General features: G+C 29.2%; 1 protein-coding gene across 1 annotated transcript in view; it reads right to left on the bottom strand.

Annotated features, from left to right (window-relative positions):
• The window catches only part of LOC107446173 (small G protein signaling modulator 1), a 109,263-nt gene that overhangs the window by 56,855 nt on the left and 25,279 nt on the right, over positions 1–27,129 (bottom strand). Inside the window, exons 13-25 of the mRNA XM_071177837.1 lie at positions 26,549–26,753; positions 25,028–25,092; positions 22,784–22,998; positions 21,342–21,552; positions 19,721–19,854; positions 17,696–17,828; positions 15,819–16,129; positions 14,467–14,591; positions 13,266–13,348; positions 11,247–11,356; positions 10,140–10,236; positions 9,032–9,199; positions 6,295–7,321 (exon numbers count right to left, since the gene is read on the bottom strand). Coding sequence (XP_071033938.1) covers positions 7,233–7,321; positions 9,032–9,199; positions 10,140–10,236; positions 11,247–11,356; positions 13,266–13,348; positions 14,467–14,591; positions 15,819–16,129; positions 17,696–17,828; positions 19,721–19,854; positions 21,342–21,552; positions 22,784–22,998; positions 25,028–25,092; positions 26,549–26,753 — 1,946 coding nt within the window. The 3' untranslated portion in view covers positions 6,295–7,232. The remainder of the gene's footprint in view (positions 1–6,294; positions 7,322–9,031; positions 9,200–10,139; positions 10,237–11,246; positions 11,357–13,265; positions 13,349–14,466; positions 14,592–15,818; positions 16,130–17,695; positions 17,829–19,720; positions 19,855–21,341; positions 21,553–22,783; positions 22,999–25,027; positions 25,093–26,548; positions 26,754–27,129) is intronic.

The raw sequence follows: 27,129 nt of genomic DNA, 5'->3' as shown, positions 1-27,129 counted from the left end.
TATCCTTAGAACCAATATTTTAAAAAAGTTATATATTAAGAAACAAGTTATTTCAGTAGTGATTCGAAGGAAAGAAATTTGATTTGGAGATAGTTAGAAATAAAGTACAAATTAGTATTTTAGCACCAATAAATAACAGCACCAGGTTAGAAATACATTCTGACTTAAATATTTACAATTTTTGTTTATTTATTTTGAAATATCAAATTTTTACGCAAATGTCTGTCCTACTAGTTCATATTCTCATGAGTTATAGGAAACAAGCAAAGCAAATCTTTACGCTTTTTAATCAGTGAAAAAATATTTGTAGTATATATATTCTTTACCCCATCTTCCCATAGGTTACACATTCAGTGTACACACTAGTGTACATTCAAACAAACAAGTGACTAGTTTTCATTTAACAGAATAAAATAAATAAGTACAAATAATAATAATAAACGTGACCAGTAACAGTGGTTTAAAAATACATTTTGAAATTTAACATGGAATATTTTTGAAAAAGCTGAAGACAGTTTCATTTCTTAAAGCTGATTTAAATGACACATTTGATAAAAAAAAACATAAATACAGGGTGACATTAAAAACTTCACTTGTTACCGATAAAGTGTAGAAATCATTTATTTTATGGATTATTTAGCTACAGTCCAGGTCAAAACCGTTAAAGTGCCGATAAAATGTCAAATTTTTTTTCATTTCTCAAACTGCCAAGATAATCTGCACATAACCCACCATGCATTCTTTTAAGATATTTGCTAGAACAGCATGAACGTTTCTGCATGCGTAGATTAACATTATGTCATTTATTTATTTTACGATATTGAAAAAATTGTAGTTACTACAATCAACTAATCGATACATTAGCTGATAGGATCAAGCTCATAGCTCTTCAAAAATATGGTACAAACAACAAAATGGTTTAAAATATTTCTATAATTAAGAATTTAAAATAGTGTCATTTATATATCGATATCTGAAGAAGAAAGCCAATAAATACAATCAATTGATCAATTAATTAGCAGATAGAATGAGAGTAATAGACTTTTGAACTTTAACAAAACGTAAATAATGCAAAACGTTTGATTCAGCACTTTAACAGATTACCCAAGTTAATCTGCAGATCAGTTAGGTAATGTGCACTTCAGAGAATAACACATGAATTCAAATTAAGAAATTTAATATAATGTCCTTTATATATTGATATATGAAGAATTAAGCCAATAAATACAATCAATCCATCAATAAATTAGTTGATAGAATGAGAGAAATAAAGATTTGAACTTTAACGATATGTAAATACTGATGCAAGACATTTGATTCAGCACTTTAACAGATTACTTATTTTTGCTTCTAATAAACAGATTTGGCCGGGATTTTATAAATAGGTTTTGTACTTGCTTCTACAGGGTTTAGAATAAAAAAAAGAAGAAAAAAAAAATCCAATGAACTAATTTAATGATATGTTAGTTACAATGAAACAGTGAACTATGTTAGAGGCATGTATGAATGGTTTTTTCCCCTCTATTTATTTCCTGGTTTTTTTAAGATGGGAAAAATATTTATGCAGTTGTCTTTATTTCCGGGAATACAAAAAAAAAGTGACATATACTAGAGATAAACTCAGACTCACTTTTAGAAGCCTTGATAAATAAGAGATATAATGCTAAAATCTGTGAATAAAATATATTATTGAGATTAGTTGTTAAGGGATCAACAGTTATAATACTACTTACTGTTTTACATTTTTTCTATACTTAACTAAATCATACAAATTTTCTTACGCTAGTTTTAGCTTGAAAGCAGTAAAATATATAAGATAAGTACATAATAAAATAATAAAAAGTACATAATAAGAAGTATATCAACAAGGGGCAATTTTTAATATCGTAAAATATTTATATATTTGTGTAATTGAAAAAGTAAAACTTTGTAATAAAATATTGCACTGCATATTATAATGGTAAATAAGAATGTGAATAATCATCAGGATTTGAATATCTTAGTAGACGAAAGTTTTTAAGTGACATTTTTGTGAATTCAGAGTTATCAGTTTTTTAAAATATAGCAAGAGCAGGAAGCTGTTTAGAAAAGTCATTTTCCTATTAAATTATTTTTCTTTTGCTTTATTATTGTATTGAAATTAAAGAGTTTGGTTGAGTCTTAAGTGTTTTTTCGGTTATATATTGTATTACTATTATTAAGATAGCATTAATTTATATTAGTATTATTTTTCAGTAATTACTATTGAGATATTTTTTATTAATATTATTTCAATGTTATCAATGTAAACAGATTTCTTATTATAAAAATTGATGATTGATTGATGATTTTTTAAAAAAAAACTGCCTAAACCAGCATAGATTGCAGAAGAAAAAATAAATTTTCAGATTTACACAATTAGAAGACATTGTATTAAAATGATAGATTATTTTGGCACATTTGGAATAAGTAGATATATCTTTTTTTCTTAATTTTTTTGAAGGAATGTAAGCTCAGAATCGTCAATTTATAGACAATGAAGATTACAATCAGTCACTAATTTGGTTATTTATTTTCTATATTTAGCTCATACAAAACATTAACCAAATGAGTCACTTCTAGTAAAAAAAAAACATGACAATGGAATACATGATTTTGTTGAATTTCTATGATGCACAAACATTCCATATGAGAATGTGTAAAAGAAAAGCTTAAATTTTTTTTCCAAAGTCAAAAATAATATGAATTCAAAAACATTTAACATTCATAAACTCACGCTCATGGGGTAAAAATTTGTACTCAGATCAAGGTGGTCACCAACACTCAGAAAAACACACCCTGATTTTTGTAGTTAGTGGCATAAATTTGAGTTATTTCTTGTTCTTTTACATAAAATTTGTTACAAAAAACTAGCTATAAGAATTTTAAAATAAATTTTCTTTCTTGAGAGATTATTTCAAGATAAAAAGTATTTCAACCAGATTCTCTGATTTTTCCACATTTCATCTTTTTATATTAAAAACATCATTTCTTCCCACAAATAAATCTCCCATTATTAGAAATCAGTTATTTATATTTTATGGCATCAGTAATCATTTCTTTAACTGTGGAAATAATCATAAATATAAAGAGAAAGGTTAAGAGTTCTAACTACTCTTCATATAAAAATACTTAAACAGGGCGACCAAAAATTTCAGAAAAAAAAATTCTTTGACTTTTTCAGTCTGATTTCATCGAATTTCCCTGACTTTTGTAACTGTTTTCATAAATTTTTCTTATTAATGTCTCAGTTGTTCCTTATTCATATACATAAAATATATTACAAAATATTTATATTTTCCATTAGAATTGAAAATAAATAATTTTGTCTGAAAGAATTATTATAAGATTAATTATTAAAATATTGGGATTTTGCAAAAAAATATTGGAATTTTAGGCACCTCAAACCCAAATTAAATAAATTTTCCTTGACTTTTCGGATATTTTTGCTAATTTCCTGAACATTTTCACAAATTTTTTCCTGCTCTTCTTGTTCTGTGGCCACCCATTTAAATGAATCTTGTTATGTTTAAAATGCATTTGGAACATTTCAGAAAATGTTTAACATTTTTCAGAATTTTCTCGCACTTCTACCTATTTTTCCTCATGTAACATTACTATTCAAAATATCCAAATTCCCCGGTGTACCCCGGAATTTTCATATCATCCTTCCGGGTCTAAAAATTAGAAGCAGGGCAAATGATATTTACGGAAATATAGTGAAATTCCGCTTTTCACAAGAGCGTTAGTTCTTGGACTTTCGTTAATCAAAAATATAACCCGAAGAAATCTTCCCGGAATTCCGCAGTCAAAAATTTAAATTTTGAAACTTTCGCCAAATCACGTTAACGAGACGTTTACATACATGCGATTTCACGGATTTTTGCCATTCTGAATATTTGGAATTGCGCTGGAATCCATTGTTATCGCGGTTCCTATTCACGTGATTTTAAATATCAAACATTGATCTCTGTACTTACCTAATTTAAAAGTTACACGATGCGATTCGTATTCACGTAATTTAAAAATTGTACATTGCGATTAATATTCACGCGATTTAAAAGTTCAATGTCACAATTCATATTCACTCGTATTTTAAATGCAATATTGCGATTTGTATTCCCGCGTTTGCAATATCAAACATTCATATTTATACGGGATTCAAAAAGCTATGCATTGCGTTTCGTATTCACGTAATCTAAAAATCATGCATCGAGATTTGTATTCATTCATTTTCAAAAACCATTATCGCTATTTTAAAATCCAATATCACGATTTTAAAATCCAACATAGAGATTCATATTCTCCAGATTTTAAAATCGAACTTTGCGATTCATATTCACACAATTTTAAAATGCTATATTGCGATTTTTCTTTTTTCTTAACTTAGTTGCTATAAAAGTGCGATATTCTTCATCGGTAGGTAATTTAATTATAAATCTTATTTTAAAAAAATTATGTTAAATATGAAACATAATATAAATTGATATCTTGCACATAAAATTTTCAGGGTTTTTAACTTTGTGACACAATCACCCCTGGAATGTATAGAGAACACATTGTAGAAATCTAAAGGTCTCTACATACAGAATTCAACAAGCATTTTATGTGAAACCTATTTAACAGAATACTCACATGACTAGTTAATACTCACATGACTAATGTAAAAACTTATGATGGAATGAATACATAAAATTAAGTTGTTTCATTCACTCATATGTATTAAACATGTTTGTAAATACGTATGTTATTTTTTCAAACACTTTACTAAGAAAATTTTGATTAAGAAGGTTAAAAAAAAGGTATTTTGTAATTTTTTTTCCTTTCGGAATAAAAAAATGTCATTTTAAAATATTTTTATGAATATAGCCAGGAAATGTTATTTTCAAACCGTTCTACATTAAAATATGCCATAGTACAACTAGCAGGGATATAATACAAGATAAAAGCCCTTGTAGCTAACATTCCTAGGCCTTCTGCTACCTGAAGTATTAGTCTATTCAACATTTCAGCTTAATTTGCTTTTTTTTTTTAAAAAAAAATTTTATTATCACATGTGCACACATAAAAATCCTCACCAGGTAAATACATTTAAACTATAATTTGTTCATTAAAATAATAAATAAAATATTTCTTAAATAACTTTGTTAATCTTGAAAAGATCAATCTGATATGTCAGGTTATTTCTGCAAAGGACGCATTTCAATAATATATATATTTACATCCGTGAACGGAAAAATAATAATTTTACAACAGGTAAGCAAAAAAAGTTAAATATCTAACCTATGTCTTTTTTTTTAACATGCTTTATAACTTTGGCAATTTTGACCAATACATATACTAAAACAAAAGGAAAAAAAAATTGCCTCAATTTTAAAACAATGGTACATTTTCCTTATAATATATTTTTGTTTTCTTTGAATTCTTAAAGCAAAAGATACCTACATCCAAGAGATCATGGAATTAAGAATTTAAAGAGCGTCAGAATTTCAAGACAATGTGCTCAGCATTGTGCACCGGCCACCTTTACTTCCCAGACTAACTGGAATAAATTGATCTGAGCTTGTGTGAGCTTCAAGCCGCCACCCATCCCAGTCCTTCACCATGACATCTTAGGTCTTAGTGCCTTAACCACTGTAATGTTGCTTTCTTTAAATTCTATAGTAAAGCATTCCACCTGTGGCAGAATTTTTTTGAGCTTTCTGCGACAATTTTCTCTAGTACTAATACCTTTCTGAAAGACATTCTTAATAGCAGAAAATATATATTACTAATTTCAAGCAACAGAAGCGCTTCCTGTTTACAAATAAATAAATAAACCCTATGCATAGAACAGAACAGTATATAATTTTTTAAAATTATAAATGCAAGAATTTTTTCTTAATATACATATTAAAAATGCATATTCCGATTTTATTGGCAATATTCTCCTGTTCTAAAAAAAATTTGTGTAGTTAACTTTTTTTAAAAATTTTATCGATTTGGATATTACTTTTTATAATATCAATCAGTAATTGGAAAATTTTTTTTACTCTCAAAAGAAAGTAAAAAAAAAAAAAAAAAAATTCATGAGCGTTTCTTCCATCTTTGATGAGTGAGAAAGGCATTTTTTGAAAATAATTCTGCAGGAAAGGGAAGAAAAAAATTTCTGCTGAAAAAAAAATCTTTCCAAAAATTCTGCAGATAAAAAAAAAATCAAAATTTTTTACTTCCCAAACAAAAACTCCTTTTGCAAGATTTCCGTAATGTTTTGCGACAATGTCGCCGTGTTGATACGATTCTGCCACGGGGAGCATTCCTGCATCTGGGTGTTTAGAGATGTATATACTTCAGAATTTCAAGGCCATAAGCATAATGGCACAACGAGCTCAGAATTACATCCAGGAAACACTGAGTTCTTAGACTAACTGGTATCTATTGATCTGAAATTCAGTGAGTTTCAATCCACCGAAGATTGAAAAGCTCAGTGACTGTACCATCAAGACCCTATTTAAACCCTAACATAACATAACAGCACCAAAAAATCACTTTAAAACTTTGGAAGCTTTTTATGCATTAAACCTTTGCTTCACTTAAAACAAAACTGATACTTATAGTTACCTGAAAAAATAAATGCAAAACTGGACTCAAATATAATGGTGTGTAGAATAAACTTCTGTAGCATCATAAAGAATCAAAAAAATATTACAGGCGATTATTTTTCAAAATAACTTGTTTTGACAAAAAAAAAAAAAAAAAAAAAAAAAAAAAAAAAAAAAAACATAGTGGAAACATAGAATTCAACAGCAGAAAGAAAAAACAACTACATTCTTCCATTTTCATGAAAATAAAATGGAAAGTATGTATGGAACTATGGCATATTTTGTACATCAACATTATATCAGATATTTTTTGTATTTCAATCGCATAACATTCATTCACTCAAGTAATACACAAAAATACTATATGAAAAATAGAAAGTGAATGTTGATATCTTTAAAAAATAATGTATACATATTACCTATCTACTGCTTAAACATATACATTTGTATACACAAGACGGTCTTCTCATTTATGCCTGTGGCGATGCACAGTGGATTTAATACAGTAACCAAATTCATTTGGGTACACAGTATCTTAAAGAAGGGAAAGACAAAACAAACTAATAATAGATATGCATGCAGAACTTAGTGCAACAGTCATACCACACGATACAGTCGTACATATTTCCTTCTTCATTTGTTGTCAATTAATGTCTGAATTTGTTGTACCAAGTCCCTGGCAATTTTCAAAACTGCTTTAGCATCATGTCTTTCAGCCATTTCTAAAAATAAAATAAATTTATTGAGGCACACTTTCATTGAAGTTGCAAATAAAGTCTTTATCAGTTTTAGAATAATCTAAAAGTCTTTAAAAGGTGCATAAACACTATAAATGTAACATAAGTTTTTTTTGCTTTAAAAATATTAATTAAATCTGTCACGCAATTTACATTGTGGGGCTAGGTCAATGTCCAACGTCATCTATCAAAAGGTACGTTAAGATTGAACTGAGTTAGCATGTCCTTTATACTAGCGAATTGATGTTTAATAATCAAAGTTGTAGTTACGCCACAATACCTCCCCACCAGAATTTTATCAGAGATAGAATTCGATGAACGGATGCCACTAGTTGCTGTATTTGCGAAAAACCAAGAGAGCTGTATTAAGTTCACCGGATTTTGAGTGCTTGTGGTGAGAGCTGTATTAAGTTCACCGAGGCTTGAGCATTTGTCGTGAGAGCTGTATTAAGTTCACGGTTGTGTGTAAACAAGACTGAGAAGCAACAGTGCAAGGAGGAAGGAGACACAATCATAATTAACATGTCAACTGTTCAATGTGGACCACTCATGGAAGAGGGTGAGTTCATATCACGTCCACAGGTCACCAATGCGGGGCAAGGCTATCGACAATGTCAAGTGTCATCTATCAAGAGGTGCCTCAAGATTGAATTGAGTTAGCTTGTCTTACATACAGTAGGGAACCGATTATCCGGAACGATTGGGACAATCGCTATTCCGGATAACTGATTTTTCCGGTTTTCTGAATCGCTACAAAAAGCCGTTTTTTTATTGTTAAACCAAACTAAAAAAAAATACTTGAAAGTAATCTTAAAAAGAAGAAAAAACGATGAAGTAATACACTAATGATTATTTCCTTTTCTAATGGTAAGGTAAAGAGAAAAAGAGAAAAATGTGAGAAAAAAGAAGACATAAGAGAAAAAATGTTTTTTTTTTAAAAAAATGGCGGGAAAATTTATCGAATTTCGTTCCGGTTTTTTGGTTTTCCGGTTTTCTGATTTCCGGATAACGGGTCCTGTACTGTACTAGTGAATTGATGTTTAATAAGCATAGTGGTTAGTCATCATCATAACAGGAAAACAGTCCTGGCCCTGAACAAGCAACACATTATTGTATTTGGATGGAGAAATTTTTTTTTGAAAAACAATTTATAAACAAAAACTATCACATGAAAGAGTATGCTGTTCATCAAGGAAACAAACTAATAATATTCCAAATTATCACTAAGAAATTTTTAGATTTTAATCAGATTGTTAATTTACAAGCTTTAGAATATTATCTTTAATTCACGAACCATGGTAAAATGTATTTAAAATATTCATCATCGAATATTAATTTATTTAATAGACAAATTTTATTTGGTAAAAATTAATATGTAGAAATACATCGAAATAAAAACAGAAAATTTTAGTAAAAACACTTAATAAATTTAAAAATTCAAAAGAGTCCACACTACTCAAGTTCATTTTGGACAATGGACAGCCAAATTTCAAATAGATGAAAACTTGAGACAGAGAAGAATTTTCTGATATAAAAAAGAACAATATGATTAAAATAAACTATTTTTTAATAAGAAAAAAGATTTTGATAATAAAAGAGAAAGAATAAACTTTCGAAATTGCAACATATTATGAACGATTTACAGATAAGTCATATATAATACAGATTATGATTCTAGTTCTTATTCTGCAATACCATTAAAGAATTTGATGATGTCTGTAAAATCCATGTTGTTCTCCAAGATGATGTCTCTGTAATATTCAACCAAGGCAAGTGCAATGAACAACACCAAGTGCTTAGAGGCAACATACTTTGCAGCCCATATGGTTTCCCACACGCTGAAAACATCATCATACAAAAGCTCTAAAAAAATAAATGACAGTTATTAGAAGGAAAAAAAAACACAATTTAATAAACTAATATTTCATTTGATATTACTAGAGAAATTAGTTTATAACAGTTCACACAGTACTTTGCTAGACTAGGACTACAAGGTTTACATTTAAAAACATATACAAATACATATACATATATATTAAAAACATATACAAAACACATTTATCACAATATGCTCCTTTGATAAGCATTTTAAATGAATAGTAAAGGAAAAAAAATCAAATATTAAAAAATATTCAAATGCAGAGGCATTTTAAAATACGAATTTTTGCTTTTAAAAATTTTGGGTTTTGGATTTTGAAATAAAAAATGAGTAAACCATTAATTAATTGTTAGACATTATGATTGCTATAACTGTTTTATTTATCTATTGCTTAGCTATAAGACTATGAATAAACTGATTGCATGATTCACTGCTAGACTCTTACTTTTTATTGTCTATCTACTTATAATTCTAGAACATTTTGAGCGAAAGTAGCATTTCTTTAATCCCTTCAAAGTTAATGGAATTTTCGGAAGCTTTCATATATATATATATACATATTATATATATACACACTCTATATATATATATACACATATATATATACATACCCTCCAACTGCTACGGAATTTCAGTAGTTTCAGAAATCTTCTTTTCAGACGGTAGCAAAATTAATGTCTTAATATTTAAAAAAAATTAATTTTAGCGTAACTTGTCCACTATTACTTATAAAAGTGCAGGCCATATGGCTAGATTCTTAAGTTCTGATAAAAGTTTTATGAGAGATCCATTTGCTTTAAAAATTTCTACTTTGGTTCGCTACCACTAGAAAGAATTATTTTCAAAATCCTCATAATTTGGAGGGTATATATATATAAAAGCAAGTACCACATTACAGAATGTTATCATTAAAATGACCTTTACCTCGTTTGAAGTCTAATAGAAACCATCTATAACAGAAGTAGAAATGGGTGTAATCTCCATTTTGATGCATCAAATCAAACATCTCTGCATCCAGTATCTGTGAGAAGAACATACACTCCATAAATACAAAAACAAATGCATAAAATATACTCATTTCTGAGAAAGAGAAAACAATGTTTCCCATGGATCATGAGTATTATACATATAAAATGTAATAATTATTATAAAATTTTAAAAAATAACAGTAATAGACTAGTAATGAAGATTCGATTAGAATAGTTAGCCTTTTTCAGATATTTTATATTACTACACATTTATCAATTACAGTGTTCTCCCTAAGCAGTTTTTGAAGGGGGGCCTGATCTGATTGCCCTTTGATCAAATGTGCCATCTTTGTAAAAGTAAGCAGCTATCCCTCAAAAACACTGGCTTTTAATTCAGATTCCAATATGAAAAAAAACAAACTATTCATTGTTTTAAATAATAATTACACACTGGTAAAATTATCTGTGTTTATAGGTTTAATTCTAATTATTACAACAAACATTTACTTTGTTAGGATTATTCTCAACTGGTTAAATTTTTATAAGTATTTTATCTTTTTTTATATATTATAAATTTTTTTTTTGTGATTTTGGATTTTAAAACTATTTTTTTTAATTAAATGCCTTTAAAAAAATTGAGGGCTTGGTATCATTGAGTTAATAAACAAATATATTTAGACCAGGTTTCTCTATTAATTACTAGTTGTGTATTAATTTGTTAATCTTTATTTAAGAAAAATATAACGTAAGCAAATTTGTATCAATTTCGATAAATTCATGATAATTGGCTAGTTATCATGAATTTCACAAAGCTGATAAGTACTGTTATTTAAAATGCATCACCAAAAAAATTAATTAAATGAATTAATTTTTAAAAGGATGGCTTAAAATTAATAAGTAAATTTTTTTTTTTTTGAAAGTTAAAAACCTTTTCTTTCAATTGAAGACGATAAATGTAGCAAAGGTGTTCAATATTAAAAAAAAAAACAAATGATAAATTTTACAAATTCAACAGTTATGTTTTTTCAAAACATAGCTTAAAAAAAAGAAGAAAAAAACTTACTTGGATAAGGGAGCGCATGTTTGCAAAATGAGCATCCATAGCACCTCCGTAGGGAAAGTTAGCAACCATTCTTTTCATGATCTCACAAAAACAACTGTAGGACAACACTTCTAAAATGAAAATATTCAATAATGAGTAATAACATTATGCAACATTGTAATATCCCAAAGCCAAAATACCAAACAAAAATGGAAAAGTTACATCAGACATTCTGTTGCAAATGACAATGTATTATCAAAATCTTTCAAAAGCTGTTTTATTTATATGATAAAAATCAAAATGTGTTGAACATGCTCCATCATTGAACTGTTGAAACAGTGAATTCAACAGGTGCAATATCATTATCATATTTGATGTATTTTATAACTTATTCATAATGATATTCATTATTATTAAAAAGTGATGTTTTTAAAATTCGATCTCCTAGGAACAATTCGATCGATTTTTCTAAAATTTTGCATTTCGTCATTTAAATAATAAATAATGTAAAAAATTTTATACCTTACAATTCAAAATTTTTTCAACAGTTATTAGATAAAATAATAAATATTTGCTAAAAGTTATTTTTTGCATGGAATTATCATTGGATAAACGAATTTTATAATTGTGTGCAATTTTTTTAAAAAATTCATTGAAAAAGCTCTTAAGATATGGCAAAATATGTTAAAAGTAAACATTGAGGGACCTAAACTTTGGACCACTTTCCTGACCATGCCATTACGACCATATTTCCAAGATTGTGGCTACTCCCTATATTTTGGGGGTCAGAATTCTGAATCCATCTAAAAAAACGCATGTTTATTCGAAGAAAGTACATTTTTGCGTATGATTTTGTAACTAAAAATATTGTCTGTATTAATTGATATATTTCATATCATCTCCTCGAACCATTAAGATTGAATCCTAATATTTGAAGATTCGATTGTTGGATCAAAAACTATTCAGGGAGTTGTTTCTTTATGCACACTGTATGTATACAGTCGAATCCCGTTTTAGCAAATTCCTAGGGACCGAAGCAATCCCGGTTTAGCGAATTCCTAGGGACCGAAGCAATAACGAAAAAACCTTATACCGATATTACGAATTTCAACAAAAACCACAATTATTTTGTCACATTGGAATTTTTATAAATATTAAAAAAAAATTATTGCACTTAATTACAGTTTTTATCTATTTATAATCTGCACGAAGAAAATATCAAATCAATATTTTAAAAGCTCAAAAAAACAATTAAATTAAAAAGAACAATGGATTTATAATCAATTACGTATTAGAAATTATGTAGTTTGAAAATTTTTTTTTCTGTAGAAATGATTAACCAGTAGAAATTATAAACTTCTCCATATTAAGCACATTTTCAAACAACTGAAGTGGGAATCACTCTTTTGGAAAGCCACATTTATTTTTACTTCTTCAAACATGAATGGGTTGGGGTTTCATTAGAAGGACATGGGGTTTCATGGTATTCGATGAGGACATGGGGTTGGGGTCTCAATAGGGAAGTGACCACACTTTTCAGTGTGGTTCCAGCCATGTGATTCGTCTTTTTTGACACGCTCCTTTCATATCTGAAACGTTTCATTTTGAAGAGGTAAAAATATTTGAATTTTGAGATCATTATGCACTTTTGAGGAAATGGAAAAGTGTTTTGATTATGAGAGAAAATGAGAATTGTTGCTTAGTTTCACCTTCGTTAAATCGAACGACCAATATCATAATATCGGTATTTTTAATCCATTGTTTGTGTGGAGATTCGGATAATATTTGTTACGTTGAAAATTTTCGCTATTTCGAGTTTCGCTTAAACTGGATTGGACTGTATATCAAAATTGCGAATTGAAGATTTGTAATGAATTTTACTTTATTAAAATACATTAAATTCTAATTCAATTCTATCATTAAATTCTAACTTAAACATTACTTTAAGTAACATTGTGGAAATTTAAGGAAATTGAATTTAATACACATTCCATCAAAAAGTATAAAGAATTCATCTAACTTATTAGAATTTCAGCTTACCATCATCAAAAATGACCAAAAGAGGAGCCACAAGGTCACACATGCCTTGGACATAACCCATCTCAAGATGTTCCCAAACATATCTAAAAAATAAAAGTAATTAAATTAAAAACCCAGGTAGCATCAGACAAAATTAAAGATAATGCTATAAACATGCTCCATATTTTTAAAGCTTTATTAAAACATTTTGAAATGAGTTGATTTTAATTGTTTTTCACTTTTTTTAGAAGACCTGATTCTGCTAAAAGAAAAATGAAAAATAATTTGTTCAAACTGGATGTATGATAAAGAAAAGACAGTAAAACCATAAGATTTAGCAATTTTGTATCAAAATCAGAAAAGATGATGCGTTTCTCAAAACAAGCAAAATATAGTAAAAAATGAATTAAAAAGATTTTCAAGATGTGTAGCCGAATCTTTCAACAAAAAATAAGCACCTTTTAAGTACTTTTTAGGCACTTAAAAACTTTTTAAGCACTATATACATTAACAAAATGTAAAATAATTTTTGAAGACTTTACCTGATCATGATAAAATAACTCATTTCTGACAAGGAACTCTTTTCTTGATTACATTAGTCACTATAAAATGATCGAAAGATTTTTCATTTCGATATCAAAGGGTGAAAAATGAGGCCTGAAATAGAGAATATCTTGGAAAATGCAGCACAGTTACACATGAGTGCAATAAGCTCACCGGACCCAGCTCAGTAGATGCTCATGTGGATTTGCAAGTATTTAATCAAACATGTAAAATGCTTGGTGCTTACATACGCTAGGGACCGACGTTACACCGAAATGGATTGTGGTTGAATGAATTGTGGAAACGTTGAATAGAACAAATATGAAAAGCACACTTTTACATAATACGTGGCAAAAATCGACATGGTAAAGAAAAAAAATCTCATTTTTAAAAAGGTAAAATTAAGCACTTTTTAAAAACACCATATAAAAAAGCACCTTTAAATGCTTTTAAAAAACGAAAATCGAAAATAAGCCCCTTTAAGCATTCTTTAAAACCGCTATGCACCATGACTATTGTGTAGATTTTATTTTAACAAATGGTGCTTCCTTAGATGAAAAATATCAAATGTAAATAATATAAAATAATAGCTTAATCAAAACCTAATTTAAAGGTATTTAAAACTGAATATGAAGTTACTTTTGAAAAATTGCGAAGTGAGAAAAAAAAAGACCCTTACGTGCACATGACATTTCTGAGTTTCTCCAGATTTTCAGGTGTAAAATACCAGTAGTTACGATCACACCTTTGAACATCTTTGTCAATACGATGCAAATTGAGAGAGAACAAATCAAGAAGGTCATTCTGAAAAAATAAAAAACAAAAAGGTTCATAATTTTTCAGGGCATCGCAAATTATTATTTGCTATATAGGATATTTAAAAGATATCCTCTTCTGAAGCCTCAATTATTACAAATGAATATTTCTCACCATTGCAGAAACAATACAGTGAAAAATTCTGTATCCAAAAATGAAAAGTTTAAGAAGTGCATTTCTTTCAGAAAAAAAGTCTTTAATGTAAATGAAGATTGAAATATTATACATACAAAGCATACACTAATAATTCCAGAAATTATATCCTTCAACATAGAATTCTTTTTAAATCAAATAATATTTAAGAAACAAAAAAATAATAGTTTAAAAACAAATGGTACAAAAGTACAAAAACAATAAAACAAAGAACAATACTCTATCTTCTAGTATTTTGTATTATTTAAAAAAAAATCTGTTCAAAAAGAGATCTGTGAGGTCGGTTAAAAAAAAAGTAATACAAATATCTCCCAAACCTATTAAAATTACTTTTAAAAATCAATAAAAATTATTATAATAGAAAATTTAAAAAATAATAAGTTAGTGAGAATGAATATGTAACAGAATAAATTTCCTAAACGGAATCTAGAAAACCACACCGTTTCTATCACCTTCGGTTTGTATTTAAACAAATTCTATTGTTGTTAGTAATTTTAGGATAACAAGTATGCATTTTAGAACAATTAAAGAAAAAGAGATCTGTGAGGTCTGTTAGAAAAAGTAGTGTAATACAAATATCTCTCAAACCTATTACAGTTATTTTTAAAGATTAATAAAAATTATTATAATAAAATTTAAAAATTATTAAGTTTAAGAGAATGAACAAATAACATAATCCATTTCCTAAACGGAATCTAGAAAACCACAAGGTTTCTATCATCTTCTGTTTGCATTTAAACGTCTGTTTGCATTTAAACGAATTCTCAAACTGTTGGTAATTTTAGGATACCAAGTATGCATTTTTGAACAATTTAAAGAAAAAAGCTGTGAGGTCTGTTACAAAAAAGAAGTAATACAAATATCTCCCAAACCTATTAAAATTACAATTACTATAAATTTGAAATTGTAAATTTAAAATTACCTATTAAAATTACAATTTCAAATGTTTTCAATGCTTTATTGTTACTTTTAAAAAATAATAAAGCATTGAAAACATTTGAAATAACTCACATTCAATATGATAAACCGATTGAAAAACACAGAAGAGAGAGAGAAACCTACTGAATAAACTCCCCCGCCAGAAGAAGCTGGTGAGATGCAACTTGAGTGAGGATCTGCTTGCAATTGAACTGCTGCCTCTGTTTCTTGGGGGATGTCGCTTTGACTAGGATTGACTTCTTCAGAGGACTTACTTGGGAGGTCTGGCACATTCTGATTTATGTCAATGGTCCCCGGAGTCATAGCTTCTTCTGGAACAACTTCCTTGACTTCACTGACTGAGGGTTCACAAGAAGGTTGCTGACAAGGTGAGACTGGAGATTGACCCAATTCAACAGATGGATTTGTAATGATAATGCTTTGGCTTTCTACAGCTAAATTAAGGGAAAAAAATAGATAGCACAATAAGACTTATTGCATCAGCAGGTGGATTTAAATGATAATGCTTTGGCTTTTTGCAGCTAAATTGGGAAAAAATAGATAGCACACTAAAGCTTATTGCAATATTGCTATAAGCCGTAGTGGATCAAGGGATCGAGCGTTTGCCTTCCAATGAAATGAACAGAGTTTGAATTCCAGTGATGGCAGGTCGATAAGAATTTTTCACCCGGCTTGCACTGATCACAGTGACGTAAAATGTCCTCAGTGGCAGACGGATCACAGGTTAGAGTCCCTTTGCCATCAGGTTAACCATGGGAGGTTTTCCTCTCCATGAAAACGCAAATGCGGGTTAGTTCCACTAGGTTATCTGACTGATCAAAGTGATTGGTGTAGCATAGGTGGACTATGTGACAAAATTAGCATTTCTAAGATTACCTAAAACTACACATTTATTTTGTTTATAGTTTATACTTTTAAAATATGTTACTATAAAACTAAATAATTTAAAATTAACAGTAACTATATTAAAAAAATAAGTTGAATTCTGAAAAATAAGGTGAAATTTAAAATTAATGAAGAAATGGTATTAATTCATTAAGCATAAACGTAAAGAAGAGCCAATATTAATATTGATGACAATGATAATTAATTTCGGTAATAGTTACTAATTGAAGTTAAATAATAAGATACGAACTAATAGGAAAAATTAATAGAAAAATGGCACTCATTTGTTTAACAGCGTGTGTAGACTTTTATTGACATCAATGATGTTTAATCAATTTTGGTAATAGGTACTAATTGAACTAAAAAAAAGCTATGGATTAGAAAGCAAAACTAATAGAGAAAATGTTCGCCATACTATTATTGACACCAATGGTGTTTATTTTCAGCAGTTTAATTTCATTTTGTTTAATTTTGGTAGTAAACACCATTGGCATTATGAAAATTAATGCAGTTTTAATATATACCAAATATACTCTTGTATAGGTACAAAGTATTTTATGAGTAAATTTGGTGCTTTTTACAGTAGCATCATTACATATTTATGATAGATAATAGGTTTTTAGGCCTATCAAAGACATAAATATAGGAGTAAGTAGCTTGATTGTGGCAAATTTGAAATATCATGACTCGCTTAGAGCAACAGTTATTATGCCAGACGATACCAAATATAGACAATCTTTATTTTGATGAGATGGGTGACTAAGTAATTATTTTGCCTAATCTAATAATGTAAAGCCACTGAGAAAGTTAAAAAATAATAACAAATAAAAAAACACATTGGAATTATTTTAGCTTCATTGCTTTTTTTCGGTATTTGTTTTACCGTTTCGTGCACGATTTGCAGTGTTGTTTAGTACTGATTTATTGATTATTCCTCCCCCCCATTCAGCTAGTATATCGTAAGAGTAAATTGCATTTCAGAACTTATTTTGGTTCAATTATTTATATCGGCAAATTTGTAGTGCAAAGAGATGATATAAAAAAATAAAAAATTGATTAAGATGCATTTTTTGTAAGCCGCCACATAAAAGTTACTAATATAAATAGAAATATACCTTGCATGTGACGCAAAAGAGTGCGTCTTGAGTTTTGTTTCTCTTCATTTGTGAGTTCAGAAACATTTGCACTCTGCAGAACCTCTTCTTCCGTTGCTGCCACTTCAGCATCTTCTGTTGCCACATCTTTTTTCTGAAATATTAATAAATAGTTGTGAAAATGTGCACTTATATGAGTCATTTTCTAAGATCAGGGCCCTCAGGCTAATAAATGTTATAACATGTCATACTGTTTAAAATCGAACTAAAAAATAACATAAATACACAAAATAAAGCATTTTTAAGTTATGCAATAATTTTAACAAATTTAAACATATTTTGATTACACCAAAAAATCAATGTATATAAAATAAGCACTTTTAAACTATGCATAAACAAATTAAGATAGTAATCTGCTGCAATCTTCGAATACTAAAATAACTTCGAAAACCATGGAAGCTAATTAAAATAAAAAGTATAAAGGTATAACAAATTATAAAAAAATCAAAAGGTATGAATTATTTCGTCAAACTTAGCAGTTATTAAAACATCCTTCAGTGCACATCAGGCATAACCAGTTTAAAAGTTGTTGTCCCATAGTGATGTGTAATTCTTAACTCTTTCGATTATTACTTTATTTAACTAAGTGTAAATACTAAACCGGGTTGGTATTGGTCAAGCATTTTTAAAGACATTATGACTTAACATAAAACTTACTCACATTAATTTATTTTACACAGATATTTTTTCAGGAACACAATGATGTGTCAACATTAGCAGGAAGTGAGAGTTGAGTACCTTAAAACTTCATTGCAATGTAGAAAAATAGATTCCTGCTGAAGTTTTCCTGGTGATAAACTATTTAAATTATTGGCATGTGTTATGATAATCAATCACTATTGGTAAAAATAAAAAGCCCACTTTATACAACAGAATATATATTTTTTTTATCAAATATATAAGGCGATGTTGTTTATCCTTAATTTTTTTTAACACAATTTATGAAAAGTAAAACTCTCAAGGGCCCCCTGAGTGCCCATGCGTAAAGATAGTATTGCCTAAGATAGATTAGAAATAAAAATTTTAAACTATTTGATTATTGAGTAAGAGTTATTAGGATCAAGACATTTGGAATAACTTTTCATTTTTTCATAGAACATGTAGATGCAAAATATACTGAGATGTTTGAGTGGTGATATTAGGTGTAAACTTAGAGTGAAGAATGGTATCTAGAATAGGGTGCATAGCCAAATCTTTCAACAAACAATAAGCACCTTTTAAGTACTTTCTAAGCACTCAAAAATATTTTTAAGCACTTATTACATTAATAAAATGTAAAATAATTTTCAAAGACTTATGATGATAAAATAACTAGTTTTTGACAAAGAACTATTTTCTTGATTATATTAGCCATTATAAAATAATCAAGAGATTTTTCGGTTCGATATCAGAGGGTGGAAAATGAAGCCTGAAATTGAGAATATCTCGCAAAATGCAACAGAGTTGCACATGAGAGTGCAATAATCTCACCGAACCCAGCCCAGTGGACGCACATGCGGACTCGCAAGTATTTCATCAAACATGTAAAATGATTGGCGCTTTCATCATTATGGACCGACGGTACGCTGAAATAGACTGTTGAATGAATAGTGAAAACATTGAGAAAAGCACGCTTTTGCATAATACGTGGCTAAAATCTAAATCACAAAGAAAAAAAAATCTCATTTTCGAAAAGGAAAAATTACGCACTTTTTAAAAACACCCTATGAAAAAGCACCTTGTAGGGCTTTTAAAAAAACTAATATAGAAATTAAGCACCTTTAAATAAAGCTCGCACCATGTAGAAGATGTTATTATATGTAGTGCTAAAAATAAAGTTATATATGAAGTATATTATGTATGTTTATTTACAGAGAATATTATATATAGAAGAATGATAAAAGAAAAATTCAGATTTTAAATCTGATGTTGTATTTATTCAACTGGAATAACACTAGAAAATTGATTTTAAATAATTGCTTATAACAGTAGGTAATTTTTACTAACTTTATCTTTAGTTTGATTTTCATCACTATCTTCTTCAGGCACTTCTGGTATATCATCTTCAGGATTATCATAGTATTCAGCACTACTACTGAAGTCTTCAAACACATCATTACTTAAATTTGAATCTTTTGGACCTGAAAGAAAATGTGGAGCTAAAATAAGAACAGGGCTGAAAGTATGTGTCTCGCTGCAAAACAGTTATAATTTTTATGCGTTATTATTTTTTTAATGAGATAAAAACAACATTTTCGCACACCAGAAATTTTAATGTGTCATTATTTTTAATTAGTTAAAAGCAAAATTTTTTGCATACCAAGGCTGAAAGTATGTCTTGCTTTTATTATTCTATCTTATATGCTTTTAAAAACTAAGCTCAGTGATGCAACAGCCCATTGAGGGCCAAGGCCTACTGTGCCCATCTCAGTTTTCTAGTCTTTGGGCTCTGGAGTGCAGAAGCAGATGTTCCGGTTGGGTGGTCAACCGAACGTGGAACCCCTAGGGTTTAATCCATATAACATGCTATTTATGCTACATAATAACCATAGTGTCATTAATTACATAATAATGATACAAAACAAACAGACCTACTGCTAGATGTGCAACATTAACATCAATGAAAAACACAAGATAATTAATAGCCTATGCCTTACTTGAGGCTCTGTGGCTGAGTGTTAGCGTTGTGCGATTCCATGCCACAGGTCCCGGGTTCTGTCCTCGGACTAGGGAAGGTTAATTCAGTCTTTCAGTGAGTTGATAAGATAAAATAAGTACCAAGCATGCTTGGGGACTAAACATTAGGGGTTCTGCATTGGCTAATCCCCCAACCAGAACATCTGCTTCTTGCACCCCAGAGCCCAAGGACAAAAAACTGCATGGGCCATTGGACTTTCATGCACTGTTACGCGACTCAGAGAGATATCTTTCTTAAACAAACTGAAGCTTGATATAAATTTAGCAAAAAAAGGTAAATTTCAAACCTAGTGTGTAAACGTTTTCAAAAATGTTAATATTCTTCATATCATACATAAATAATCTGAAATCAACATAAAGCAATTTAAACAATATATATGACAGGAGATAATTTACATAAATTAAACAGAATTCAGTGAAAAATTAAATTACATACAAAAAAATAATGTGCTTTTTCTATAAATTTTTACACATTAGAGGTTCTGGGTCGGGATAGCCCGGTTGGTAGGGCACTGGGCCCATGTCCAAGAGGTTGTGGGTATGATTCCCGTCGACCGAAGACTCTTCTTGTAATAAATGGCGACTGATGCACATTAAATCTGTCGAGTGGTAAAGTCCTCCATGTTCCCAAAACAAATCATACCTCTGGGGGTACTGATCCAAGAGTTTCCTTGTCTTCTGGATTGGTTCAAAATAACAAAGTTATGGAGTTGAACATTAGTAGTCGTAAACCCAAAATTAGGTCGGCTTTTCAACGACAGATATAGAATAAAATATTAGAGGTTCTGTGAAACATGCAACAATTCACCGAAAAACAAAATAAGTACAGAGCTGAGTTTCTATGCAAATTAAACCCTGAATATGATGAGTATCTTTCCATGAAATTTTAAATTGGTGATAGTAAAATAATTAATTGGTTCCACACACTCACCAACTAAAGGTATTTCACTATTGGTACTTTCAGATGAGAGTTTGGCAAGATTAGCAGCCATTTGCTCCTTATCTCTTTGCCGGACAATCGCTTCCACTGCTAACCATTCAGACATGGTTGTCTCATATGTAGTTTGCAGGGTGACATTGTGCTGTTCTCGCTCACTCTCAGTACTGCCAAAATCATAGTGGCCTAACAGATAGGGCCATACCTGGATAAGAAAAACTATAAATAATTACAATCACATTTTTTCCCAAAATGTTTTTGGAACAGCCAGCAGATAGTAGTATGCATTTGCTCATATGCTTAGCACACACATAATTATGCATACATGATACACGTAAGTAAGTTTGTTAGTTTGCATGCAAATGCAATGTTTTGTATGTTTGTATACACAGAGAATAAATCTATGAACGTATGTGATAATGTATATATGTACGTATGTATACACATTGCATGTATTATATACAATATTTAAAAATGCTGTTTATAGTTACACTATCTGTACACTATATGTACATATAGTTGCATAAATATAATGCATGCATGTACCTTTACATGTACATAGACATATGGTTTGTATACGCAACATATGTACGTATGCATGTACATATATATCTATATACTTTGGTAATACATATGCACATATAACATTGGAATGTACAAAAAATGGTTATATGTACAGACCATGTACGTATGTACACACAACGTATACATGTATATTACTACATGTAATGTATAAATACATGTGCATATTTAAATACATGTGTACATTTAAATACATGTGTTTACACGTATGTATGCACATACATTGTTCATGTATTAAATTTTTTTATAACTGTACATTTATTAAAGTTTGTTTTAAAATTTGTTCTAAAACATATAAAACTCAATTTCTTATTTTTTTTGGAAAGTAAAAGATAATCTTATTTTAAATTCCTAAATATTATTTCCACTTTTAAAATTAACTGGTTTTTTTTAAGCCATCTAAAAATTTCTATGAACTATGCATTATATTATAAAAAAACAAGTTTGTAGCATCAAACATTTTATGAAAATATATGTTTATTCAGAGAAATTACGTTTTTGTTTCCAATTTTGTAACTTAATTATAAGTCAGCAGTAATTAACTAGCAGATTTGAAGTCGCATCCAGAAACTATTAAGATTGACACTTATTATGTGAAAATACGATCATGAGAATGCATGTTATTCAGGGTGATATTGAAATTATTTTGTGCTCTGTACATAGTTTAGCTTAACCAAATGTTCATCGATCTCTTAATAGTAATGATGAACCACACCCGAATTCCAATAAGTTACAATCCTTTAGACTATAAAGGATCCATACATATTTGGAAAATAAGAAACAAAATAATACTTTTTTAAAAAAAATATTTCATGGAGGATTTTTATTAACTATTAAAAAAAATGGTGATTCACCTCTCTTCTGATTGTAGGATCAACACCGCCAAAATACGTAAGCCTGTACACTTCGTTCTTATCACAGATTCTTGTTTCCTCGTGCATACGGATCCATATATCTGCGGTTAGCCCACAGGATGCATCAGTGGGGTCCATTTCAGAGATGATATTGGAATTGACCAGACCAGCTAAGTGTGTTCTCACAGTTCTTAAATGTCGGCAGTGAGCTAGCCCTGTCAAAAAAAATATTATGTGAGTAGAGTACATACATTATAAGAAGTTTTAGAAAGAAAGAAGAATCTAAATGCACTAACAGGGTTTATAAAATTCTTATTACACAAAGCTCCACCTATTACATAATTAAATTCAGAGGTCTGTCTAGGTTTTAATGAGAGGTACCTATTTCGTGAAAATTTAGGCACAATTTGTGTAAATAAAAAATTTTATTAAAAAATAAACACAAAAATATGGTAGGGTAAGAGAGAATTTTCAAAAATTGTCACTACAAATAAAAATCATTTATGACTGGTAAATTTCTTTATATTTTTCCTCATATATTCAAAAACAATTTTGATATTTTAAAAGTTTGGGCTTAAAATTGTATCCAAATTCAAAAATCTATAAAACATAGTCGATAGTTAAAATTCAACTTAAATTTAATAAAACCATGAATTTAACAGTACTAGCACTAAAAGTTATTTTCATTATGAGAACATTTTCACCTATAGGTCATACAGAAGAAAGTCTCTCAGAGAAAATAATGTTTCATAAAAAATAAAGGCCTGTTTGAATAAATTTACAATAGTGTTTAAGATAATGTTCGAATGTTTAGAATAAGGTTCGAATTTTGACTTCCCGTAAAGTTCATTGAGGGAGAGCCTTGTTTTTTCATTAAAAAAAACTCAGCAAAAAAAAAAGAAGCTTGCTTTGATATGATGTAAGCGACCGCTTCGGCTTACCACATTGCACTATCTGACCAAACATGTGTTACCTTTCTGTAAGAAAGCTAGCAGAAAAGCTCCTCTTTTCCATAGATTGCAACAAGAATGGGGTTTGCATGAGAGCTTGCTTTTTTAAAAATATTTTGTGAAACTACCGTTTTTCCTAAAGTTAAATTTGTATAGGTACCGCTAAAAGGTAGTAAATTTACCCTGGACAGACCCCTGAAATTCAATAACAAAGTAGTAGTATTTGGTGTGCCATTTTGTTACAAGAAAAGAAATATATTACTTCAGCTATATTGAAAGCCAAACACAATCCACAAAAATACATTTTCCACTAAACACACAACACTGAGGAAACACTGAATTTTAGTATAGTTATGACTCACAGAAATTAACATGTAATAAAAGGTATTGATCCTTAAAAGGGTCTTTGAACGCATCATGAAAACAAATTCAAAAGGTGATGAAACAAACTAGAAATGTGTAAGAACACTGAGTATTTAAACTGCAATAAATAGTATAACAAATGAAAAACAAATCTAATAAACTATAAATAAATTAAACTACATTTCTGTAAAATTATTAAGACAGCAACTTGAATGAGAAACATTTTTCATAGTATGATGCTATTGTTATTTGTGTCCATGATGATCTTTCATTATGATAATAGTAATAATTTAATATAACGAATGAATAAGTGTAAGAATCAGAAGATTATTGAATGGACAGAAAAGCTTGTAAATAAGTAATAAGTATTTCAAATTACATAAAATTATTTCTATAACTTATTTTGTGGCAAGTCAGTCAACGTCCACATTTTTTGTTTTTTAATTTCATGCAAAATATTTTTTTATATTTCAGCATTGCATCTATTATTTCCCCAATTGAGTTCATGTGACATAATAACTCTTCTTGTTGCCAAGTAAAAATATTTACATATCATCAAGCATTATGCAACTTCAAAATATTGATTGAGAACTTAGAGGAAAAATATGTTAGTTACTTAGTGAATTTTAGAAAATCATCTTTCACACGTATAGAAACATCAAAAAAATTTATAAAATGTCTTTTTCCAATTACAAACACCATATATAATGATTTGGCAGAATGAAACAATATTTTATTTCAAAAATAATTCATCAAAAATTTGAATGCTTTTTTTAAATGTCACAAAGCATATTAACCTACTAAACTATATAAGTATTTCAAATTTTAGCAGTTTTTAAGAATCTTTGGTTAGAAACATAATTAAATTTACATTATGTTATTTATGGCCATCAGCAATATTCCTTTAAAGTAGAAAATCACTTATACTTACAGCCATAGAAAGCTCGAGAAATAATTTGCTTTTTCATACTATCACAAAGAATTTGTATTGATTGCCTGTTAATGAAAAGAAGACAATTGCACTTTAATTGGGGCAAATATATTCATGACATAATATCTGACATAAAAAACATATTTTTAAAGGTATTATTTCTCTTCTTAAAAGTTATATTCTATGAACAACTAATTTTAATAAATAAAGAATAGTTCTTAGATATTGAAAAACAGTAACAAATATTTTTATGCATTCCATCCTTCTTTTCATTTTTCTCTTTAAAATTTCATTAATTCTAATTTTTAAACTCTATTTGTGCTCTTGATACTACTAAGTTTAAGGTCTAAAATTTATTTTGTTAAGGCTTTTTAATTTACTGAAGGAAAAAAGATGTTGAAGTGTAGTATAAAGCAAAAATCAGCCCAACACAATAATGAATAAAATAGTACATTTGTATCATACAATTTGATTAAGAGAAAGGTTTAAAAATCACAAATAGTAAAATTTTATGTGAACTTATATGCATATTGCTACCACATTGGTACTTTTCGAATAGATTTGATGATATAAATAGTACAAAAAACACCCTTAACATAAAAACTGTGACCAAAATGAAAAAAATATTTGTATATCTAATGGTGGCAGTCGTACGAGCAATACAAACAGGCACAGGATTTTAAAAAGAGCAAATTAATTTTATTTACTCATCATAATTAGAAAATGAATATCAAAGTGACACAAAATCTGAGTGCTACTCAATAAAAGTTAGGGAAAATTTTGCAACATAAATCCATAAAATGTTTCGTTTTAGGGAATAAGGGAAATCTTAATCATAACAATTGGTCTGTTAAGAGCCGCTATGGCTCAGGGGATAGAGCGTTTGCCTACCAATGTGGTGAACCGGTTTTGAATCCCAGAGATGGCTGGTCGACATAAATTCTGCATCCAGCTTGCACAGACCACAGTGCTTATGTGAAATATCCTCAGTGGTTGATGGATCATGAGTTAGAGTGCCCTTGCCGTAAGGCTAAGTGTGGGAGGTTCTCGTGATCGTCCTCTCCATGTAACGCAAATGCAGGTTGGTTCCATCAAAAAGTCCTCCATGAAGGCAAATTTCTCCCAATACTTGATTCAGGAGTTCCCTTGTCTTTTAGATTGGGTTCAGAATTACAGGGCTACGGAGTTGAACATTAGTAGTTGTAAACCCAAATTTGGATCGGTTGTTTAAAGACGGTTATAAAATAAAAAATAAATTTGGTCTGTTAAATAGATAGAGGGGAAATTTAGCCTTCTCATGTTCAATTACAGGGATAAACGTTAAAATGCTAGTTAATGCATGCTTGAACTAAAAATAGATTAAAAGACAGGATGGGAAATATTTAAGGGTGAGAAAGAGCATCTCGTTTAGAATAATAAATTACGAAAAAGATTTACCGAAAAGGAATAACATAAAAAGATTAGTTGAAGTTTTTTATGCCATGTATGTATACATTTATTATCATCCAGAATGAGAATTACCCAGTGGGCTGACCATCATCCTTGTTGTCAATCTTTCCCAGATCAATACTGATGTCTTCAACCAGTGACTTAGAGCTGGATGTGGATGAGGAGGAAGAGTAGTGCTTAAGAGTGGGGGTGCCATTATTTTTCGGGGTTGTTGTCGCCTCTTTCGGCTGCCAAGGTGAAGAGCCTCGAGTAGTCTTAGGATCTAACATCTCTTGAGCTATCACATAAAAGAAAGAGAGAGGCACTCATCAAATAAAAAGCGAGATACAAGTATTGAAAGAGTGTTTTCACAAATATAGTTTTCTGTAATTGCTTCAATACTTATTTTTAATAAAGAATTTTCTTAAAACTTTTTTGGGAAATTTTAACGTATCCTTTTGACGCAGCATCACAGTTCTTACTGAGAAATAATATCCTCTGCTGCTGGGCATTAAGAACCCACCCTTCAACCCCTTGTAATGTAATAAGAAAATGTATAAAAGAGTCAAAACGTAGATTTTTATTTCCTGTCTCTTATTAAATTTTATTGGAAAATTTTGGAAGAAAACAAGATTAACTATTATCATAAAGTATGGGTGTCGCTGGTATCTGTT

The sequence above is a fragment of the Parasteatoda tepidariorum genome, chromosome 2, assembly GCF_043381705.1.
Source record: "Parasteatoda tepidariorum isolate YZ-2023 chromosome 2, CAS_Ptep_4.0, whole genome shotgun sequence".
Classification (NCBI taxonomy): Eukaryota; Metazoa; Arthropoda; class Arachnida; order Araneae; family Theridiidae; genus Parasteatoda; species Parasteatoda tepidariorum.
Note: the sequence above shows the minus strand (reverse complement) of the source record. Positions and strands in the feature narration are given on the sequence as shown.